This window comes from Macrobrachium rosenbergii, chromosome 13 (genome assembly GCF_040412425.1).
Source record: "Macrobrachium rosenbergii isolate ZJJX-2024 chromosome 13, ASM4041242v1, whole genome shotgun sequence".
Taxonomy (NCBI): domain Eukaryota; kingdom Metazoa; phylum Arthropoda; class Malacostraca; order Decapoda; family Palaemonidae; genus Macrobrachium; species Macrobrachium rosenbergii.
Window position 1 is genome coordinate 40,431,413 of NC_089753.1, and position 24,855 is coordinate 40,456,267.

The window sequence follows — 24,855 nt, forward strand, 5'->3', positions numbered from 1 at the left end:
AACATGAATGGAGGTATAGCAAAAGGAATGATAAGGGGTTGCAGCTAGGAGACGAAGGAACGCTGCAAAGAACCTTTGGTAATGCCTACAGTGCGCCTCGTGAGGTACACTGATGGCACTACCCCCCTACGGCTTATAATAATAATGATAATGATGGTTTCCAGGAGGAAGGATTAATTACAATAATAATGATCATAATGAGAGAAAGCTCTCAGAACTTATCTTCAGATCTCCTCTGAGAGCTTTTGAGAGTCAGCTCAGCTCTCGTCGATAATGAGAGCTTAGCATGGTCTAGACTGCTCTCAGGATTGATTTTGACATATTATGACTGAAATATCATTATGGAATCCACACGACGTTGCATAGCTTATGATAATAATAATAAAAATAATAATAATAATAATGGCGATGCTATGAAACTAACAATATCGTGATACACTGTTATGTAACAAAAATCCACAATTATGTATCAACACAATTTATATGATTGTGGATTTTTATTACATAATAAAGGCAATGTTATATAATTTTTTTTTCTTACTACGAAGACATGAAAATAAGTCTGTGCGCAGGCGCACACAAGAATGATAGAAAGAAACTAACGCTTGCAAAAATGCAAAATCATTCTTAAAGCTGAGAAACCTCACTGAAACAAACCAAAGCCATATTACATTCACTTTAGGACACTCACGCCAGGAGATATGTCACTGTCTTCTAAATGTGTCCATGCGTAGAAAAACATACATCACTTCAGAACGTTCAACATCGCTACATCTTCATATGCTGTACAAGAAAACATGGCCTATCGTCATATGTAGGCAATCTCATAACATTTCACACGATAACGTCTTTCGAATGTTGTACAAGGGAACAGGGCCAAAGTGGAGTTCATGCTTGACCAGTCAGCTACGTCAGGGCACTTTCCTGGAAAGGTTCCAGCAGCCCACCTTTGCCTTCCAGACCATGGCCGCATTCTTTGGGGGCACGAACGACTGTCTTCTTTGATTCTGTCAATGTACTTCTCGATTCATTCAACACGGAAGGAACGCATACGTTTCTCGTCACCACGTGCTGAACGGCGCCAAGTAAACAAAAGAAGTATATGGATGTGAGAAAGAAAACTGTGGTATTGAACGCGCCTTCGAAACAAAGGCGTTCCAGCAACAGGCCGGGACATTCCAGCCAACAGCGCGCGATCATCCAAAAAGGTCACCGGTTCGATGACCAAATTTTACGATAGTCTCAGGGCACAAGGCTATACAATACCCGGGGATTCGGTGGGCATGGAGTGAAAGTAAGAAGGTATTACGGTCCGACACATGAATCATGATAGAGAAGTCCAAACACCCATGTTAATTGGGTGTCTCATATTTTTCTGGAGTGAAAGATGATGCAATGTGATATTTGGACGAGCAGGAATTAGTGAATAGGTCAGAGGCATAAATTAAAGAAGGACCTGCTGCTTATTTCTATCGAATATTAAAAAAAAAAAGTTTAAAAGAAGATTGGTATCTTCAAGCAAGCGTTAATAAGTCGTCTTGAATCGATCCAAATGTGCACAGAGGACAGATTTTTTTTTTTTTTTTGTTCTCAAAACCAGTTACACGGCTCTGAAAAGAATTCTTTACCTCTAGGTGCCCAGAGAGAGAGAGAGAGAGAGAGAGAGAGAGAGAGAGAGAGAGAGAGAGAGAGAGAGAGAGAGATTAGGTATTCACGCCTTTCACTGGAGCAAAAATAAAAAACTGTAAATCCTAATCCCACGACATATAAAAGGGGTGGGCGATAACTGAATGTATAAACCTTATGGGGACAACACCCTAAGATTAAGCATAACCCAGGTGACATAACTTGAATAACCCACGCATAATCTAAGGCGCGTTCTAGCATACTCTGAACAATGGTCAATCTGTCACAATGGAGAGAAACCTGAATGTGATGACTGAATGTGTTCTCTCTCTCTCGCTCTCTCTTTCTGAATATTAACTTACAAAATGATACTCAAGCACATATATAATAATAATAATAATAGTCGTAAATAAAAAGTACAACGAATAGTATGAAAAGTTACTGAGAACAACATAATCACAGTTAAGAAAAGATATGCTATACATCGATATGGACCCTAAATATAAGAATATACACTCTCTCTCTCTCTCTCTCTCTCTCTCTCTCTCTATATATATATATATATATATATATATATATATATATATATATATATATATATATATATATATATATATATACTTACAAACACACATATATATATATATATATATATATATATATATATATATATATATATGTGTGTGTGTGTGTGTGTGTGTGTATGCTTCCTGCAGTTTAGTTATTAAAGACTTCGCTAGGCCAGGCAGTGAATAGGGGTCGACCCCAAGAGACTCCTGAAAAAATCCCCTGCGTTGAACTAAACAGCGCACTCTATACCAGGTGGTTAACAGACTTTTGTGGGTCAGCTTATATATATATATATATATATATATATATATATATATATATATATACATATATATATACATATATATATATATATATATATATATATATATATATATATATATATATATATATAAAACACATATCATCATACACCATTCACTTAGCCATAAACTTCGTCTACAGCATGACATCAAGCGACCAATAATTCAGTAATAACGATATCCTTATCGAGAACAAAGAAAACCAAATAGAAATAGACAAAAATAGCGAATGATAAAACTACGTTAAATGAAAAAAAAAAAAATAAAACGGGGAAAAAATAATAACGGAGGAATTATAAAAAAAATAATAAAAAAAAAACTCGTCTCCCCAGAAATTCCTGATGCAAAGCAAATGTCAAGCTAATTGCTTCCTCGATTTTGCTTAATTAAAGAACGACCAGATTTTTGTTAGATGTTAGCGACTGCCTTTTCATGCTGCCACCAAGTGTACAATGCTTTTCATTGTTTATTGTTTATTAATTCATTTGTCCTCCCGCTTATTTATTTATACATATGGATGCATAAATTTCGTATATTTATTTACTTTATCATCTGAATATTAATTTGGTTCTTTTATCAGTGCGTTTCTTTTTTTTTTTATTGTTTCACTTTTGTGTTCAGGTTTTTGTTCAGTGTTGGATATTTCACTTCTGTTGTTTCGCGTGTATTCATAGCAGCGTATGTATAACCAAACATACAGACTTTAACTTAGTGTTAATATACACACGCATACATCATACATGCATACATACGTACCTATATATATATAGAAATCATCAACACACAATCACGTGTGGAACAGAAATAAATTTCTGACTCACGTCGGGATCGAACCCAAGTCTTTCAGGTGGAAGGCAAGGGCGCTATCCACTAGGCCATACAAGTCTAACCGATCCTGACGTGAGTCAGAAATTTATTTCTGTTCCACACGTGATTGTGTGTTGATGATTTCTATCTTATTCACTCAGAAGGGATAATTCGAATGAAATGCTGTCTATTGGGTCATTGCTGAGTCGGGAAGTTGGGGAAAACTCGCTGGTATGCAAGCAGTTAGCTTGCCCAGGTAATTCCTTGGGTGCAGTTGCTCTCAGGTTCCAACTTCTTTTAGACTTGTATGGCCTAGTGGATAGCGCCCTTGCCCTCCACCTGAAAGACCTGGGTTCGATCCCGACGTGAGTCAGAAATTTATTTCTGTTCCACACGTGATTGTGTGTTGATGATTTCTATCTTATTCACTCAGAAGGGATAATTCGAATGATATGCTGTCTATTGGGTCATTGCTGAGTCGGGAAGTTGGGGAAAACTCGCTGGTATGCAAGCAGTTAGCTTGCCCAGGTGATTCCTTGGGTGCAGTTGCTCTCAGGTTCCAACTTCTTTTCGACTTGTATGGCCTAGTGGATAGCGCCCTTGCCTTCCACCCAACGGACCTGGGTTCGATCCCAACGTGAGTCAGAAATTTACTCTCTATCTATATATATATATATATATATATATATATATATATATATATATATATATATATATATATATGAATGCATGTACGTACAGAATATGTATATATTTATATGTATATATATTACATACAAACACACACACACACACACACACACACACACACACACATATATATATATATATATATATATATATATATATATATATATATATATATATATATATATATATATATATATATTTATATATATATATATAAATATATATACACACACACACACACATATATATATATATATATATATATATATATATATATATATATATGGTGTGTGTCTGTGGAAACCAATGTTTAATAAATAAAAATTGTGCTGCATTAACAAAATATTCAATAATGTCAAATTAGCATACCCATCAAAAAACGTCAGAAGCTGACATTCCAATTATGAGCAGAAAATGAGAGACAGAGAGAACCGCAGATTTCAAGAAAAGCTTTTCCTTATCATTAGCTTCATTTGCGTAAACAACTCCCATTCGTAATGCATTTTCTCTCTCTCTCTCTCTCTCTCTCTCTCTCTATGTTTCTTCTAGTCTTTACACCACTTGGGGTATATTTGAGGGAAGTTACATTACAGTGCAAGTTGTGTGTGTCTGTATGAATATGCGTTAAACTTTAGCAGACCCTTATCTTCTATAATTCGCAATCATTCTAAGCCCAAGATGTTATACTAAAATCTTTAATTCATTTTTCCAGGTCCTGGTTCTGGTCCTGGCGACCTGCGTCCTGGGCGCAAAACTTCCTTCCAGCTCCCACGACGAATCATCTGAGGTGAGTTCAAGATGTCCCATTCCAAAAACACCTTCTTGTCTTCTGTAAATTTAGTTTCATTCAACATCACCACTACAAAAGTTTAATTAAAATTGGACCTTCTTTGTTTCTTTGCAGGTCTTGAGCCGAACAGTGTCTGTGAAGACCCCTCAGAGGGTTTCCAATGTTATTTCACATTTCCTACCTGCCGACCACAGATACGATGCTACAGGATCTGTCCAGATCAGCAGAGAATCAGAGTCATCTGCCAAATCATTAGTTGACGATGATCCTAGGCCTGTACAAGCTGCTGTACCTGTTCGATCAGCCCCTGCTCCTTCTCTGTCTAGGACCATTAGTGTTAAAACTCCAGAGAGATCATCAAGTGTAATTTCTCACTTTTCTCCAGCTGACCACAGGTATGAAGCAACTGGCAGTGTTCAGATTGGTACTGGATCCTCTGCAAAGCCAAGAGTTGTCAGTGTCCCACGTGCTGTTTCCCCTATTAGTATTCCTAGTTCCCAACGTACGTTTACCCCTACCCCTGCCATCATTTCAGTAGCATCTCCAAGGCCAGCGCCAAGAAGTCAAAATATTGGAGGTACTCAGAAGTCGCTTGCACGCACTGTCTCTGTGAAAACACCAGACCGTGTATCAAATGTAATATCTCATTTCACCCCTGCTGACCACAGATATGATGCTACTGGTAGTGTTGTTATTACCCAATCTTCCTCCGGTTCACCAAGATCTTCAGCACCTCGGCATTCAGCACCTGTTCAGGTAGCTCTAAAGCCTGCTCCTGCTCCTGCTCCTGCCCCAGCCCCAGCGCCTGCTCCAGCTCCTGCTGTTATCTCCAGGTCAAGTGCCAGTGTCTCTGCTAACACACAGAAATCTCTTTCTCGTACTGTATCAGTGAAAACTCCAGAACGGGTCTCAAGTGTCATTTCTCATTTTACTCCAGCAGATCACAGGTATGATGCCACTGGAAGTGTTATCATTAATCAAGCTGCATCTAGTTCAGCCAAACTTCCAGTACCTCAAGTGCCATCTCTTCCAAGATCTGCTAAACCACGTACCCCAGCCCCAGCTCCAGCTGCTCCAGCTCCAGCTGCCCCAGCTCCAGCTGCCCCAGCTCCAGCTGCCCCAGCTCCAGCTATCCTTTCTCAAAGCCAGGGAGCTAAAACTCAAAAATCACTTGCTCGTACCGTATCAGTGAAAACACCAGAGCGTGTCTCAAGTGTGATTTCCCACTTTACTCCTGCTGATCACAGATATGAAGCCACTGGGAGTGTTCTTATTAACCAAGCCTCATCCAGTTCTGCAGGAACTTCTACACATCGATTTTCACAACCCAGAGCACCTCTTCCTGCAGCTCCTGCTCCCTCTCCTCGAACCCCCAGACCAGCGCCAGCTCCTGCTGCCCCTTCCCTGTCACGTGCCAGTTCCTCAGCTAGCACTCAAAAATCCCTTGCTCGTACTGTTTCAGTAAAGACCCCTGAGCGTGTGTCAAGTGTAATTTCTCACTTCACCCCAGCAGATCACAGATACGATGCTACAGGTAGTGTAGTAATTAACCAAGCATCATCAAGTTCAGCAAAACTTTCTACCCCACGAGCTCCACGGCCCCCAGTAGCACCAGTTGTTGACAGGCCAGCACCTATCCAAAAGGCAGTAGTTCCTGTACCACCTACTCTTATACAAGCACGTGCTAGTACAGAAGCTAAGACCCAGAAATCCCTTGCTCGCACTGTATCAGTGAAAACGCCAGAGCGTGTTTCAAGTGTCATCTCACATTTCACTCCAGCTGATCACAGATATGAAGCTACAGGTAGTGTCTTAATTAACCAAGCCTCATCAAGCTCAGCAAAAACAGCAGCTCGAGCTCCTGCACCTGCACCTGCTCTTGTATCTTTTAAGCCTGCTCCTGCCCCAGCACCAGCTCCAGCTCCAGTGCGAGCGCCAGCTCTAACTCAAGCACCAGCACCTGCTGTTCCAGCCATTTCACGAGCAAGTGTCTTAGCTAGCTCCCAAAAATCACTTTCTCGTACTGTGTCAGTGAAGACCCCTGATCGTGTCTCAAATGTAATTTCCCACTTTACCCCAGCAGATCACAGGTATGATGCTACTGGCAGTGTAATCATTAACCAGGCTTCTTCCAGCTCAGCAAAAGTTTCTCCTACTCGAGCTGCACCCCTTCCAACTCCTGCACCTCTTGTTTTCAGACCAGCACCAGTGGAAAAGGCCCCTGTCTTAGCTGCTCCTGTCCAAGTACAAACTAGTACAGAAGCCAAGACCCAGAAATCTCTTGCTCGTACCGTATCAATAAAAACGCCAGAGCGTGCATCCAGTGTAATCTCACACTTCACTCCTGCAGACCACAGATATGAAGCTACTGGCAGTGTTGTTATTAACCAGGGGTCATCCAGTTCAGCAAAAGTTTCCATCCCTAAAGTTGCACCTTTACCAGTCCCCTTGGCTCCTAGACAACATTCTGTAAAAAAGGCCCCAGCTCCTGCCCCAGTTGCTCCTCTCCAAGTAACTTCAAGTACTGGAACTGCCAGCCAGAAATCCCTTGCTCGTACCGTATCAGTGAAAACACCAGACCGTGTCTCAAATGTTATTTCCCACTTCACTCCTGCTGATCACAGGTATGATGCCACTGGTAGTGTTGTAATTAACCAGGCTACATCCAGTTCAGCAAAAGCTTCTGCTACTCAATTTTCACCAGCTCCATCTCCTGTTCGTGAAACCCCAGTAGCGGTTGTCAGTCGAGCTCCTGCTCCTGCACCACGTCCTGCCCCAGCCCCAGCCCCAGTTCCTGTTGTGCTTTCTCCAATCCAACAGAGTGCTTCAGCCAGTACTCAGAAATCTCTTGCTAGAACTGTTTCTGTGAAAACTCCAGATCGTCAAACAAATGTAATTTCCCATTTCGTACCTGCTGACCATCGTTATGATGCCACAGGTAGTGTGATAATTAACCAAGGTTCAGGATCATCATCTGCCAGGTCTTCCTCTTCAAGGTCTCAGGCAGCCTCTCTTTCACAAGCTTCCTCTTCAAGGTCTCAGGCAGCCTCTCTTTCACACGCTTCAAGTGCAGGTTCATCATCAAGCTCAAGATCTGGATTAACAAGGACAGTCTCTGTTAAAACTCCAGAGAGAGACTCTGATGTTCATTCCCATTTTACACCAGAAGATCACAGTTTTGAGGCCTCTGGTAGTGTAACAATCTCTGGTTCATCTTCGTCTGCTGGTTCATCTTTGTCTGCTGGTTCATCTTTGTCTGCTGGTTCATCTTTGTCTGCTGGTTCATCTTCGTCTGTTGGTTCATCTTTGTCTGCTGGTTCATCTTCGTCTGCTGGTTCATCTTTGTCTGCTGGTTCATCTTCATCTGCTGGTTCATCTTTGTTTGCTGGTTCATCTTCGACTGGTGGTTCATCTTCGTCTGGGAGAGCATTCACAAAATCCTCAGGCTCTTCAAGTCAAGGCTCTTCTTTTAGGCAGTCTTCAGTAAATCGTCACTCATCATCTAGTGCGGCAGCTGCTAGTTCACAATCTTCTTCTTCTTCATCATCATCTTTTCAAAGTGGTTCACACAGCGGGGCTGATGCTTCCAGTGCCTCCTCCAGCTCTGGGTCTGGTTTTACGTCATCGCAGTCCTTATCTGGGTCCTATCGACTAGCTCCAGTGGTAACACACGCCAGCTCATCATCTTTGTCCTCTGACCTTCAGGCTGAACTAGAAGCCTTCAGAGCAGAGGCTCGTGCATCAGGTGCAGCAGTTGCTCAAGTGAGACAGGAAGAGGTTGATGATGGGGTAAGTTGCAGCTTCATAACAAAAAGTGTATATATAACATTGCATTTGCTAAGCAAGCTTCATGTGCTTTTCACCACACAGCAATATATATATTGCACATCTGTATTTTTAATGGACATTACATTATCGAAACTAAAATGATAACTATAGAGCACAAGGAAACTATTTTAACTCATCTGTATGAACAGCACATACAGCTATTTTTTTCACAACTGCAGTGAACACATTAGCTGCCGAAAATGAGACTGCACTGCTTAACAGGTTTAATACTTTTATAGAGAAATAAAGGTAATATTTGGAGGTTATTCTACAGCCTAGAATTTCATGTACGTTTGAGATTTATCGGTGTTATTGCCTGTGATAGCTGTTAGAGATCCATTTCTACAATAACGGTAAATTTTTGTTTCTTCTTTTTGTCATCAGTTTTTTCTGACAAACAAACCGGTGTCCACTTATAAATTCTCGCTGTTTTGTTTTGGAATAATTCAGAGGTAGCATATAAAATCGCAAGTATGTTCGAAAACATTTATTTTTCCATTCCGGATTGAAAAATGAGCATGTATGCACAAAAGGAAATACGCTCATTTTATAATATCATGCTATTTTCAATTTGAATCAACACTTGCTTTCTAACTTTGAATCTTTACGTGAAAGTACACGCATTTTTCTTTAAGGGTACAAACTCTATTCCACTGTTGTAATGCCTCCTGTTGACGTAAAAAAGCAGAAATGATCAAGATTGCTAAACCCAAATCAGTTCCGCATTCTTATTTATTATCACCATCGTTATAGTTTCTGTTATACCTTTCGGGGTACAAGCTCAGCCTAAGTTATTTTACTGATAATGAACGCGATGCAATGTATTTTCTTTACTTTTAATTTCATAGGATAACTCTCTATCTCTCTGTAGTGAAAATATAGCTATTTTCTTCTTGCACGGTGTAGTTATCTTTAGAACAAAATAGTTACGCATGCGATATAGAAATAGCATGGAATGTACCCGTTTGAAGTACCACTTTAGAGGTTAAAATTACACACCAATTCTTGCTCTTTCTTTTCATTTTTTCTAAACGTTTTTTTCTTCAATTAGAAAAAAAATGGAAGAAGAATGAAGAGTCAAATCATTTTTATATTTCTGGTTTTTTAAGAAGGAAAGAAAGTCCCAAAAGAAAAATTATTGCCTTTTATGTCAAATCTTTTTTTGCAACATAAAAATTTATCTAAGAGTTTTCTGAAGCATGGCTATGTAAATTAATGTGACCATTCACTTTTCCCAAATGATACGACAGACCGAAATTTAAAAGTAACGCTGCAAAATCATAATTCTCTTATTAATTTCGCTTAGCATTTATTAGGATAAATATCAAATATATCGATAACAGTGATTCGTCTAAGGAGAAACAGCATTCGTGCTCTCTGCTATCTCTGCTCCTTACCTAGCAATAACAGCGTAAAAATATCGAAAAAGGCTAGAAAAAATAACAAATAACATCAGCTACGAACTTCTCCAATGTTACTTTACAGAATATCATGATTTTATTACTTAAATGTGATTCATTTTCTGCTGTATGTTTTCGTAAACATTTTTTATTCTCACTTGTGCAATCAGGGCATTAACAGTTCTCTGAAAATGCCAATTTTTAGGTGTTTTTGCAGTAAGTCAATTATTAGCAGTCATTTACATATCCATTATCCAAAACAAGAACAGGTGGCAGCCTTTTTAATATTAGCCATACACACTACAAGGAAATATTATGTAAATTCCACAAGGATCCTAAATAACTATGTCTATGGTAATAAAAATAAAACGATATAAAACAGATATAATTTAAATAGTGATACAATACATATACAATTTAAATAATGATGCAAAACTCTATTAATTTAAATAATGATACGAAACATATCCCATTGAAATAATGATACAAAACATTATTAATTTAAATAATGGTACAAAACATACATAATTTAAATGATACAAAATACATATATTTTAAATGATACAAAACATATATAATTTACATAATGGTACAAAACATACAATATAAATAATGATACAAAACATACATAATCTAAAAGATATATACAAAACACATACCCTAAATCATACAAATCATATATATAATTTAAATATTGACACAATACATATATAAACGCTGAGAATTATGCCATTTAAATGAAGTTAAAAAGAAATCTACATTCATGCATGTTACCCTGAGCGGGCCAAGAGGAACCATACGGATCTTGTATCCCCCCCCCAAAAAAAAGAAGCTCGAAGAGACCTGTTGTATTCCTTGTATGCCCTTCTCAGGTACGGGACGAGTACTACTTCAACCTTTGCGTTGAGGACCACGAAAACACCAATTACCAATGTCGTGACGAGTGGGTAGGGGCAGATGGCATTACCCGAGGATGGTACACTGTCCTCCTCCCCGATGCCTACCTGTATAACTACACCTACATTGCCCATCCCGTCAAGGGCTATCAGGTACACGCCTGTACAGCATTTAGAAACAATCTCCTCTTTTTGATGTATTTTTTTTTATTTTGTATGGAAGAGTATATATAGATTTGTTGTCTTTGGGGCTATAGATTTCTCTCCTCTTGCATGGTTAGTTATCTTGCGTTGTCTCTGTGGTAAGGCTGGAAACTCACCCAGGTCATAATTTGAAGCTCCCTACACCATAACTTGAACTCGCCATGATGTTAACTTGAACTCCCTAGACCATAACTTGAAATTCCCTAAGCTATAACTTGAACTCTCCAAGAACATGACTCAGAACTCCTTAGACCATAACTTGGAGCTCCCTAGGTCACAGGCTAACTTGAAGCTCCCTTAACCATAACTTGAAACTCCTTATACCATAGCTTGAAATGACTTTGGCCATAACTTAAAGCTCCACGCACCATAACTTGAAACTCCCTTGACCATACCTTGAAGCTCCCTTGACCATAACTTGAACCTCCCTAAACCATAAATTGAAGATCCCAACTAGTCCATAACTCAAACTCACCTAGACCGTAAATTAAAGTTCCCTGGGCCATAACATGACACTCCCTAGACCATAAGTAGAAACTCTCAACACCATAACTTGAGGTTCCCTAGCTTAAACACACACAGACCATAACTTACTAATTTCATTGTATAACCTGCCATAGCTTAAAGAAGACAAGGTAAAGTTCATGCAGATATTCATACTGAACAAGGTTTGACTGTTATGAAAATATAAAATGCATAGATTTTAACAGAAAAAGAAAAAGCCTTTTGAAGCTCAATGGAAGTAAACACATGCTTCAAATGACTTTGACTTTACATAATTTATGCAAATTTTGATGAACGACTTACAGCACGCCTCCTGTTTGTAGTCTGGCGACCAGGCTAGTAATTAGCAGGAACCATTAATTCGTGCTGCTAAGCTATTTTGGGCCTAATGCGTTAATGAACTATTCACAGTATGCAATTAGCAAGCTACTGGGTGAGTTTCCGACCGTAGTGCTGTAGACGTATCCACCTAGAGTTTCCTTATCTTTACAGCCATTCCATTTGGTGCAAGGGTTTAGTTGAATGGAGATTAAAGTTTGTGAATGAATACTAGTTGTAAACTATCAGCGTTTGGCCATTTATCTGTAGTGGAAATAGAATGGTGTAATAAACGATTATTCGCTGAATGAGCAAGGTAAAGTAACTAATAAATGTAGGGGCAGTAATTTCTATTGGGTGTACTTCCAGTTTTCTCATGACTAAAGTAGTGATTTGTTTTCTATTCTGTGGAGTATTCCGGCTTTTGTGCAAGAGAATTTCTTTCTTCCTTTTGATTTTATTTTTCTATTTATTCTGAGTTTCTTATGATGGAGAAGATTATGTAGAAAAGATATATGAATGATACAGCACTATATATGTATGTATATGTATGTATGTATGTATGTATATATATATATATATATATATATATATATATATATATGTGTGTGTGTGTGTGTGTGAGTGTGTTTCTGCATAAAAAATATATATATATATATATATATATATATATATATATATATATATATATATATATATATATGTGTGTGTGTGTGTGTGTGTGTGTGTGTGTGTTGGTCTATAACCTGCTGCTCATATATTAGAACTCTAAGAGTAATGCATGTGGTAAAGGGCTCTCTGGTGATAACATTTCTTTGCACCCAGACTAACCGTTATTGTTCTAGGTCTAATTTCTAAAAATCTTAAAATTCAACTTATAAAATCCAGAAAACATATTGCAGCATCTTAAATAAGTATTATAAATTCGACTGCGTATTACTTTCATTTAAGAACTTAATGACTCATATCTCCGTCAATTACCAACAGAAGGTAAAACTTTACAATGAACAAAATTTGTGAAACGAGAGATCTGCCTTTTCTTTCAGAGACTAGTGGTATGTATGTTATTTAAGTTTTTTTTTTTTTAAATCTTGGTGCCAAAAGTTATTTTTCCTGAATCTATGCTGTATTAATAGTCATCTGGTTTCAATTTCAGTTATTTTTCTAACTAACCTTCTATACTGGTTACAGGTAACAGTTAGCCGCAGGGATTCAGGCATCGCCATGAAGAAAACGAAGGCTGACCTCTTTGCTCCTGCCACAGTGTTTTCCAACAAGGGAATCACCAGGTTTTCTGATTTTGCTGTTTCAGGGGTCAATAACCAATTCGTTGAATCCACAGCAATGAACTTTGACCAGAATTCAGCTGCCTTGTTTGCTGAATCCTTAGCTGAAGCATTGAAAACTGAAAGATCATCATCATCCGGGTCTGTGCCAGCAATGTCAATGTCCTTGGGACCCGAAGCCCATACCAATGGTTTCTCCGTCATCCGTGATTCTGGTTCATCTCACTCTTCCTCTTCAAGGGCACAGAGCCAGAGCTCAAGCTCCTCTGGCTCTGCCAAGAGCGTTTTTGCATCAGGAGCAAGTAGTCAAAGCTTAAGCTCTTCCCAGTCTTTGTCTTCCTCAGCATCTGGTTCATCAGCAGCAACCTCTGAAAAATTAAGTGCATCTGGCAGTTCTGCTTCAAGATCTTCCCAGTCATCTCTCTCTAGGACAGTTTCAATTAAGACTCCAGAAAGGGTATCTTCTGTGATATCCCACTTTACCCCCAATGAACACCGTTTTGATGCAACAGGAAGGGTCACAATCAACCAAGCATCCTCTGAAGAATCAAGAGGACAAGATTTCTCGTCTGCCGAGTTCCAGTCCTCTAGATCAAGTTCATCCCAGCAAGCCTCTGCACCTGTCAGATCATCAAGCTCATTCCAGTCCTCACTGTCTCGCACTGTCTCAATTAAAACCCCTGAGAGAGAATCTAGTGTTATCTCCCATTTCTTACCAGCCGATCATAGGTTTGAAGCCACTGGGAGTGTAAACATTAACCAAAAATCCTCCTCTTCAGCATCATCACGATCATCACAAGCATCATTTGTTTCTGTACCAGCTGCTCCTGCCCCTGTGCAGTCCCCTGCACCATCCCCAGCACCACTTCCAGTATCTCAAGCTGTTTCCTCGGGATCCCAATCTTCTCTTAGTCGAACTGTATCAATTAAAACTCCAGACAGAGTTTCAAGTGTAATATCACACTTTACCCCTGCAGATCACAGGTATGAAGCCACCGGATCTGTTCACATCAATCAAGGTTCAAGATCTGCCTCTTCTAGTGCAGCAAGAGTGGTTCCTGCTGTTGCACCACCTCAAATCCGCAAAGTCACAGTTCAAGCACCCGAAAGAGTGGCTCCAGTAGTTGTAAAATCTGTGTCACAGAAGAAACAATCATTTTCTACTGATGAAAAATCTCTAAGACGCACAGTCTCAGTGAAAACACCTGACAGAATCTCCAGCGTTATATCCCACTTCACACCAGCTGACCACAGGTATGAGGCTACAGGATCCGTTGCCATAAATAGTGCTTCTTCTGGATCACGAAAATCTGTTGATACATTTGTGGTAAGATCACCACAACCAGCAATTCCCGCTCCTGTATCTGCCCCTAGATCTGCACCTACACCTGCACCTGCACCTGCCCCTGCCCGCATTCAACCAGTTGTAGCAGCTCTTTCATCTGGTGCAAAGTCCATCTCCTCATCATCTCGGGCACAGTCATCACTGTCTCGTACTGTCTCAGTAAAAACACCTGAAAGAGTTTCCAGTGTAATCTCTCATTTCACTCCTGCTGATCACAGATATGAAGCAACTGGATCTGTCGTTATCAACCAAGAATCTCAAACACCAAGACGACTGATAGTTCAAGAACCCGTTGTTCAGGCTCCTCAACCTGTTATTGTAAGAGCTCCAGTACAGGTCCAAGCTCCAGCACCACAGGCTGAGTCCCAATTATCTCTTTCCCGCACAGTTTCTATCAAAACCCCTGAAAGAACTTCCAGCGTAATTTCCCACTTTAATCCAGCTGATCACAGGTATGAAGCAACTGGCAGTGTTGTCATCAACAAGGGCTCTCGAAATGCTCCCAGAGTACCAGCACCTGCAGCTCCAGCTGCTCCCATTAGAGCTAAATCCATCACTGCTCCCAAACCAGTATCACCAGCCCCAGCCCCAGCTCCAGCCCCAGCTCCCCTTAAACCTGCACAAGTATCTCTCTCGCGTACAGTTTCTGTGAAGTCACCAGACAGAGTTTCAAATGTAATCTCCCATTTCACGCCGGCAGTTCACCGCTATGAGGCCACCGGATCCGTTACTATTAACAGGTCAACCAAATAAATGTGTACATAATTAGTAGTCTTCGCGTGCCAAATTTGACTGTCTTTTAGCTTGGGAGCCTGGGTTAGGAAGAAGCCTGTGCTTATATTTATTTGTGAGTACTTAAGAGGTGCTAGGATGCCAATCTGAAAATAGTGTCTACGCGTAATAATAGATGTTGTATAGTTATCAAGATAGTACGATGTAAAAAATATACATATAATTCACTCTACTGTAAATAGTATCTTAAGTTGTTACAGTCTACCATCCTCTAACAAAGTCCGTTCCTGCGCAAATATGGTGAAAGTTTCTCGATGTCTTCACATTAACATTTAATCTATTTATTCCTTATTTATACTGATATTTAAAATTCTGGAACTGACCACATACCTAAGTTTACTCTCTATCAAGCAGTATTTGAAATGTACTTCTGCATAAGTATTCTAGGCTATACGCTGTAAGTAAAACTAGTAATAAACAAGTGAGGTGCTGACTGAGGTCGCCAATATTGAAAGACCGAACTGAAATAAAGAAAAACATTGGCTTTCTTACATGTGTTTTTATCATTCCTTTATTTCTTTTCTCTAAGAACTAATTCCAAATCTATGACCTCATCAAGCAAATGACGTTAAAGACTCTTTCAATAAATTTTTTACTGACTATTTCAGAAGATTTGAAATTTGAAAGAGAAGAAAGAAAGTACGATTAAATGGCTAGTAATTCGTCTTATAATTTTTCATCTTTATAAGATAACAGTGATTAACAACGAAGGGACAGGTATCTAATACCGAACAATTATTTTGAAAAGACATTATTTCAGTATCGTTTTGACAACAGATTAACTTACTCTCAACAAAAGAAATATTTATTCTCCACAGAGGAGAGGAGAAAATTACAATTGCTGAAAGAAAATTGATAACAACATAATTTTCAGCTGTCTGCTAAATTATTTACGAAAACTTGGTATCCTCGGTAATGGTTATAGCATACTAATAATCAGGACAAAAAGCAATCTTAAATAAACTCTGAAATCCTACTTCAATTCTGAAGGACATGTGAAAGAACGCTTATGATGGAGGTAAGGCAACAACTGCACGAATGTACGACATCTCTCTCTTCAAACAAATAACGATTAATGTCCTCATTTTGAATGGTTATTTATCATCCACAGAATGGAAGAAAGAATAAATGAAAAATGCACGAAGGATATTTTAAATATTGGAAATATATTACAACAAAAGGTTTTCATCCCACGCAGACTCGGTTCATAAAGAAATTGGATTTGAAAAAGTGAGGAAGCAATCACAAACGTAGTCTCATGAGAAATGGAAGCTAAAATGACAAAGAGAAAACCAAAACAAAATTCCTCGATATTTCAGCATAATTCCTTGGAAAACTTCGCATCTCTGATGTACGTTCAAGTTCACCCATGAGATTAGGAAGGATTTTTCTCTCATTGCTAGTTCCAAGTAATATTTATGCATGAGTGGGAATAGGATCTTACAACTGAAATATATATATATATATATATATATATATATATATATATATATATATATATATATATATATATATATATATATATATATATATGTGTGTGTGTGTGTGTGTGTGTGTGTATGTACGTATATTTATTCAGAAAAAGTTACAAGTTTTTTTGGACAAACAGCTTGTAACTTTTTCTGAATAAATACTCCATTAGATACCATCCAGTTTGAATGAGGTCCTTTTAGTAATTTTACTATTGCACAGAACAATTGTGTATGTGATAAAGTTAATATATATATGTGTATATATATATATATATATATATATATATATATATATATATATATATATATATATATATATAATAATAGTATCCGAACCTGAAGCCACTTCTCTCCAGATAGCGTTAAAGAAAATGGAATTCGATTAGCCTACGACAACCCAACACCCTTTCCCATCTCTTCGAAAGGAAATGCAAAATTAAAATGCAAAACTTCCTCAGATCATAAATTCACTTTGGGGTATAATCCTTTGTAAAAGGGAAGACCAGCCTCATCATTCATTCCGACTTCGAGATCTGTTTATGAACTGGAAGACGATGATAAGATGGCGATGACAAATTAATGTCCCTCATTACTGCGCCTGCGCCAACGAAGGATCAAAGAGCCGGGATGAATGTGCCTTCAAATCCAATTAAGTACGTCATCTGCGGTCACAATGAAGTTACTTATGAAGCCCTATTGAATTTGGAATGACGCTTAAGAGTCTATTGAATATCCTTTGGTAAACAGATAGAACTACGGGAAACAAATATTATTTTCAATACATGTCTATATATACATACATACATACATACATATATATATATATATATATATATATATATATATATTTATATATATAAGTACATACATACATACATACATACATACATACATACATACATACATACATACGTACATGCATACATACATGTCAGTTTGTTTAAAAGTAAAGGAATTTTGTATGAAGTGGAATAATTATCAGTTTCCCTGGAAGCAAATACCTACACCTTCGTAAATAAAAGATGAACTCTCTTAATAAAGACACAAATTAGGAGCAAATAAACAAAAGAATCCAAATCCTTCAACTTGAAACTACTCAAGAAATCGAAAACACTCAAAAAACGTTCTAACGGAACCCCTGGTTGGTCTTCCAATGCTTTTCTCTTTTTAATCTCAACCAGATATGCTGGTTTTCTGAAAAGAAGTTATAAAAAAAAAATCTGGAGGCAACCCTTCACCATCTCCTACACAAAAAAATAAAAAAAAAATAAAAACTTAGGCGTCCTATCTCAAGAGGCCCTTAAGACGCCACCTACTGGCAAAATGTCTGGACTCAAATAAAAAGAAGAGGAAAGATTTTGTCGATGCCTTTAGGCCTTTTTTTTTTTTGTTTTTGGACAACGGGAAGTCCAAGACATAATGCGCTTTCTCAAGATGGCTGCAATTCCCCAGTCTGTAAGCTGAGGGGGGAATTACTGTGCTGCAATTCTCTAAGCTTATTTGAATCAAATCCTTTCAGAAGCTTGACTAAGTTCGGCGGTGATGAAATAAAAAAAGGTAAGCTTGTGAAAAAAGAGTTAGCTTGAAAATAATTACTGGCTTGTTTTTACAGTAATTCCTGTTAAATAATTGCTGTTTTATATTCTTTTTTTTTTTTGCGCGCGCGCGAAGAGGACAAGAAGACGGGAGACCCGATGTCCCAAAATAACCCAGGAACAAAAATAGCGAGAACAGATCTGCTTCTTGAAGGTATAAATTATGGAAGACGGAAACAGGGTGACTTGTCAATCATTTCTACTTTTCAAAGAGACAAAATAGATAGAAATAACGCCATTTGGACCAAACCTACGGGAAAGAAGATATGAAAAGGGCGGAAAGGGAACGCAGAGTCATTTTTTCGAGTTTATACCCACCAGGGAAGACGGAACCGGAAAGTGAATGACATTTCGTAGTAGACGAAAAGGAATGTTCAGAAACCCATGAATTCTAGGAATGTTCCTTTCAACATTGCAGAATAGAATGCAGAATCTAGCCCAAAGGCCAAGCGCTGGGACCTATGAAGTCATCGCTGAAAGGGAAATTGAGGCTATCAGTCGAGAAACATGCCAAGCGCCATCCTGGGCCAAAGTATTTTCAATTTAATTTATTATAATTTTAAAAATGGCACTTGGCATGTTTCTCGACTGAAAAGCTCAATTGACAATAAGAAGGTTTGAAAGGTGAAATAGGAGGAAAACCTCGCAGTTGCACTGTGAAGCAATATTAGAGAGGGTGGAAAGTAAGATGGAAGAAAGAGAATATGAACGGAGGTACAGTAAAAGAAATGAAAGCGGCTACAGCTAGGGGCCGAAGGGAAGCTGCAAAGACCCTTAAGCAATTAATGCCTACAGTGCACCACGCGAGGTGCACTGATGACACTAACCCCCTACAGGGCTTTCAGAATTGTAAATATTACGCCACAGGGTCACCAACTGCAATTACTACAAGGCTTGATACGAGGCACAACAAAGCACACCTATCAAGAAGATATGAAGACCAGCCAGTCGTCAGTGGATTTAATCCAGCGTTCCAGGGAGAATAACTCTCGGGGCAAGGAACTTTTGACCTCACAGATAACAGACGGGTCAAAGATCTTGACTCTGCAGTTAACCTACAGGGCAGGTAGCGCGAGCTCTCGTGTGTCCTGGCTTTGCCTCTAAAATCTCTCTCGCTGGAGGGGAATGGAGGTAAAGTCGTATAGTATTTTATCTATATAATGAGAATAAACTGTACACTTTCATCCCTTAACATAATCTAATTCCCACGAGAGAGTTACAATATAAGCCAGCCGTTAAAACATTAGAGGATAAAGGGAACTTGACATAATTAAGGGGGGAATGTAGAAGTCTGAACAAATATTTATCAGTCCAGTAATCAGATAATGTAATCAAATTGCCCGTCCCATCGCCACCCGAACTATAAATGTAGCCAGACTGGTGCTCGTGTTAATTCTTCTTTACCTGAATCCTTGTTCTGTTACGAGTTATAATTGTATGTGAACTTTCATGAGCATTGTTCTTACAGAAAATGACAAGTCTCTGCTATGCAGATGAGTCACAACACAGGGACTTCGGAACGTCTGCAAAGAACTGAAATATTAATTTATTAAGGTTTATGGGATGGAAATAAACTTAAAATACATAATGATACTCCCAAGAAAAAAGTCTTTAGATATTTTGCACCAACACGAGAGAGAGAGAGAGAGAGAGAGAGAGAGAGAGAGAGAGAGAGAGAGAGAGAGAGAGAGAGAGAGAGAGAGAGTCAGAGGGGCGAAATATATAAATGAAACAGAACAGGCGTTTGTAATACAAACCGAATCGAGGCTAACAAAACAGAGAAAGCCTAAGATGTACGACAGTACAAACAGGAGAGGAATTTCATGCTGGTATTTTCAATGGGAACATAACCAGAAGTTTGCGGAAGGAGCGAAGTTTATCTTCGAATCTGAAACAGACACTGGGGATTCTGGAGGTTTAAAGATTATGTGTACTATATATATATATATATATATATATATATATATATATATATATATATATGATGAAGATTTCTGTATTCTGTTTATGGAATTAGATATATATAGATATATATATATATATATATATATATATATATATATATATATATATATATATATATATAACTTCTGAAAAATATATATATATATATATATATATATATATATATATATATATATATATATTTCAGAAGTTCAGGCATGAAGATGCAATGCATTACTACCTTAATGCTATCCTCCTTGCATTTTAATATATCTTTATCTATATTAATTTATTTTTTCTTTTTAAATAAGTGAGATCTCTTCTTTCTGTATTTCCCTTTACCTCCTCTTACTTCTTCCTAATGAACACCAAATTCTTCGGAAGTTTGAACTCCAAGTCAATGGCCCCTTTGGTGGACTTGTTCTATATGAGTGGGTTTCATCTCCTGAATAATAATGATAATAATAATAATAATATACGAAAAAATAATTATATTTATACAAACATATATAAAGTACAATATATATATATATATATATATATATATATATATATATATATATATATATATATATATACACACACATATATATATAATATATATATATACACACACATACATACGTACACACACACATATATATATACATATATACATACGTTCAAAACTGCGTCGAATGAAGGCTCTGTGGTAGCAAATACGAAGCCTAGACGAGTCTCCACATACTGTGATCAATGTGATGATAAACACCATTTCTGCCCTCCATACTCCACTGAAAAACATTGACATAATGTTCACGAATTTCTTTCAAGTCTATGAACTTTATCATTCTCATAGAAATATTTTGCTTGTAAATGATGAAAGTTTATCAGTTCTTAGTTGTCTGACAAGAATAAATATTTTGTGTTTTTGTTGATCATTTACAGAATTCATTCATGTTATGACTTTGTGAGAACTATTTTGACATGCTTTTATTTAACTTGACCTGCAAGAATCTGCATCTGTCTGTCAGTGTGGCCGTCTGCCCTCAATTTTCGACCTGGTTCCTTCATCCGAAAGACTTGAAATTTTGCATGGTTACTCAATCCCGGTGACAATACAACCTTACATGATCAGTAGGTCAGCAGTGACCTCTAGTGACCTCTCCCGGTATCTCAGGATTTGTATGAAACTTTTCGGATTTTTCACTACTTTGACTCGTAGAATCTATCTTCTACATATATAAACCCTCCCCCTTCCCTCTTCCATCCCCTTCCATTTCCCATCCCCCTCCCCAGAACACGATCAAGTGTTAATTTAGATGTATCCTCCCCCTCCCCTTCCCTTCCCTCTTCCATCCCCTTCCCCCACCCATCCGCCTCCCCCTCCCCCTTCCAAACCACACGATCAAGTGTTAATTTAGCTGTGTCTTTGCCCTTCCCCCTTCCATCCCCGTACCCTTCCCCTTCCTACTTCTCTCCCCTTCCCTCTTCCATTCCTTCCCCACCCATCTGCCTCCCCCCCCTCCTCCCCCCCCTTCCGGTGCATACGATCAAGTGTTAATTTAGAGTTGTCCTCCACCTCCCCTTCCCTCCTCCATCCCTCTCCTCCCTCCCACTTTCCAAATACACGATCAAGTGTTAATTTAGCGCTCTTCCCTTCCCCTTCCCTCTTCCTTCCCCCTCCCATTCCCTCATCCATCCCCTTCTCCTCCCCCACCCCTCCCGCTTCTTCCTTCCCCTTCCGGAGCACACGATCAAGTGTTAATTTACCTGTGTCCTCCCCCTCCCCTTCGCTCTTCCATCCCTCTCCCCCTTCCAGAGCATGAGATCAAATGTTAATTTAGCTGCGTCCTCCTCCTCCTCCTCCCCCCTTCCCTCCCCTCTTCCACCCACTCACCCTTCCCTATGCCATCCCCCTTCCCCTCCTCTCCCCCCCCCTTCCGGAGCACACGATCAGTGTTAATTTAGCTGTTTCCTCCCCTCCCTTTCCTCTTCATCCCCTCCACTTCCACCTTCCCTCCCCCCATCTTTCCCCTTCCCCTCCCCTGCCGGAGCACACGATCAAGTGTTAATTAGCAGTGCCCTCCTTCCCATTCCCCTCCCCTTCCCTTTCCTCCTCCACCCCTCCCCTCCTCTTTCCCCTCCATCCCCTTCTCATTTTCCTCCCCTCCCTTTTCCCCTTCCTCCTCCCCTCCCCCTCACCTTCCATCTTTCCATCCTTTTCCTCTTCCTTCCCCCTCCCCTTCCACTCCTCCTCCCCGTTTCCCCTTCCCTTCACCTCCCTGCTCACCTCTCCCTTCCCCTTCCCTCACCCTCCCCGTAAACGGATATCAGTTTCGTTAACTACAATCATAAATCGGTTACAATTTCTGCCAAAACTGAAAAGTGTAAAATAAAAAAAAATCTAAAAAAAATTAAACATGCTTTTATTTGAATGTATTAAAAAGTAGAAAATATTCTGAGACACACCAGGATTTTCTTACAATTAATCATGTCTACAAAAATAGAAGCGTGACCCCCAAACATGGAAGGAAATGCTACAAGAAATAAAATAAAATCTATTTCTTTTCTCGTAGCATTTCCTTCCATGTTTGGGGGCCACGCTTTCATTTTTGTAGACATGATTAATTGTAAGAAAATCCTGCTGTGTCCCAAGATATTATTTTTTACTTTTTAGTGCATTTTAATAAAAACATGTTTAAAAATTTTTATATTTTTTTTTTTCCCACAGTCTTTAACATAGTGTACAGTACCATAATTTTTTTTCCATGAAAAATGGGTCTCTAACAGTTTTTCATTATCATTTATGGAAACATTTTAGTTTGATTTGAAATCCTCATGTTGACAATTTTTTTTCACTTTTTCTGAAAAAAATTGTAGATGACAGCAGCGCATAATTATTTCATTAAAATTATAAAGTAATAAAAAGCCACTGAAATTTTGCTAGTTTTGGAGAAAATAATATTCATGCTTTCGGCCACTGCTGTACCAGTAAGCGACAGTGTACCATCACTACCTGATGGTACACCTGTGTACTAATACGGAGGAAACGTGTTTAAATCGAGTGTAATTCTTTTCAACCTTTTTGTTCATTTTTATGCGTTTGTGTATTTTTTTACATGCTTAGATCCTATGTTAATATTATTGTTTCATATATTAAATTTTGATTGCGTTGCTGTAACATGAATATGGCTCTCTTACATGTGTAGGAATAATAATAATAATAATAATAATAATAATAATAATAATAATAATAATAATATAATATAATAATAATAATAATCCATAAAAATGTCATATTAGCACAAGTCATTACAATGGTGAGCGAATATATATGTACTTCTAATATGGATTTACACTTAAATCACTGGATTTTTTTGGATTTTTTTAACCAATAATAATAATAATAATACTCATTACAATATTACTATTACTAATAAGAATAAAGTTACAAATTAAAACACTGATGAAAGCCAAACGTGTACATTTAAAATTAATAATAATAATAATAATAATAATAATAATAATAATAATAATAATAATAATAATAATAATAATAATAATAATAAATGGCAAATGGAAAAGACGAGTATCTAGAAATCTTCTCATGAAAGACAAAACAGAACCAACAAAGCGAAATATGGCATCAATAAACTTTAGAAATATGAAAAAAAGAAAAACAGAGAGGCTGGCGTAAATAGATAGAGGAAAACATTAGACACGGAAAACTAGTCTTATGAATTCAGCTGAGGTGAGTGTTGGGATGACGATTTCTGAGGAATCCTTGGGATATAGGCAACTTTGCCCCTGTCACTGAAACTGGATTTCTACCCACCTTTTGGATGGTGGCCTGTCTCCTTAAGGAAATCACTAGCTATCAGGTCCACTAAAGGTTGGGTACCAGTTCGAGACATAGGCAACTTTGCCTCTGTCATCGAAACTGGATTTCTGCCCACCTTTTGCATGGTAGCCTGTCTCCTTAAGGAAATCACTGGCTGTCAGGTCCACTAAAGGTTGGGTACCAGTTTGAGACATAAGCAACTTTGCCTCTGTCGTCGAAACTGGATTTCTGCCCACCTTTTGGTTCGTGGCCTGTCTCCTTAAGGAAATCAGTGCCTATCATGCCCACTTAAGTTGGGTATAAAGGTTCGAGACATAGGCAACATTGCCTTTGTCGTCGAAACTGGATTTCTCCCCACCTCTTGGATGGTGGCCTGTTTCCTTAAGGAAATCACTGGCTGTCAGGTCCACTTAAGGTTGGGTGTACCATTTCGAGACATAGGCAACTTTGCTTCTGTCATTGAAACTGGATTTCTGCCCACCTTTTGGATGGTGGCTGTCTCCTTAAGGAAATCAGTGGCTGCCAGGCCCACTTAAGGTTGGGTATACCATTCAGAGACATAGGCAACTTTGCCTCCGTCATTGAAACTGGACTTCTGCCCAACCTTTGGATGGTGTCCTCTCTCCTTAAGGAAATCAGTAGCTGTGTGGCCCACTTAAGGTT

General features: G+C 38.5%; 1 protein-coding gene across 1 annotated transcript in view; it reads left to right on the forward strand.

Annotated features, from left to right (window-relative positions):
• Positions 1 to 15,847, forward strand: part of LOC136845222 (pneumococcal serine-rich repeat protein-like) — a 54,953-nt gene extending 39,106 nt beyond the window's left edge. Inside the window, exons 2-5 of the mRNA XM_067115297.1 lie at positions 4,708 to 4,782; positions 4,900 to 8,574; positions 10,886 to 11,062; positions 13,127 to 15,847. Coding sequence (XP_066971398.1) covers positions 4,708 to 4,782; positions 4,900 to 8,574; positions 10,886 to 11,062; positions 13,127 to 15,319 — 6,120 coding nt within the window. The 3' untranslated portion in view covers positions 15,320 to 15,847. The remainder of the gene's footprint in view (positions 1 to 4,707; positions 4,783 to 4,899; positions 8,575 to 10,885; positions 11,063 to 13,126) is intronic.
• Positions 15,848 to 24,855: the final 9,008 nt, after the last annotated feature.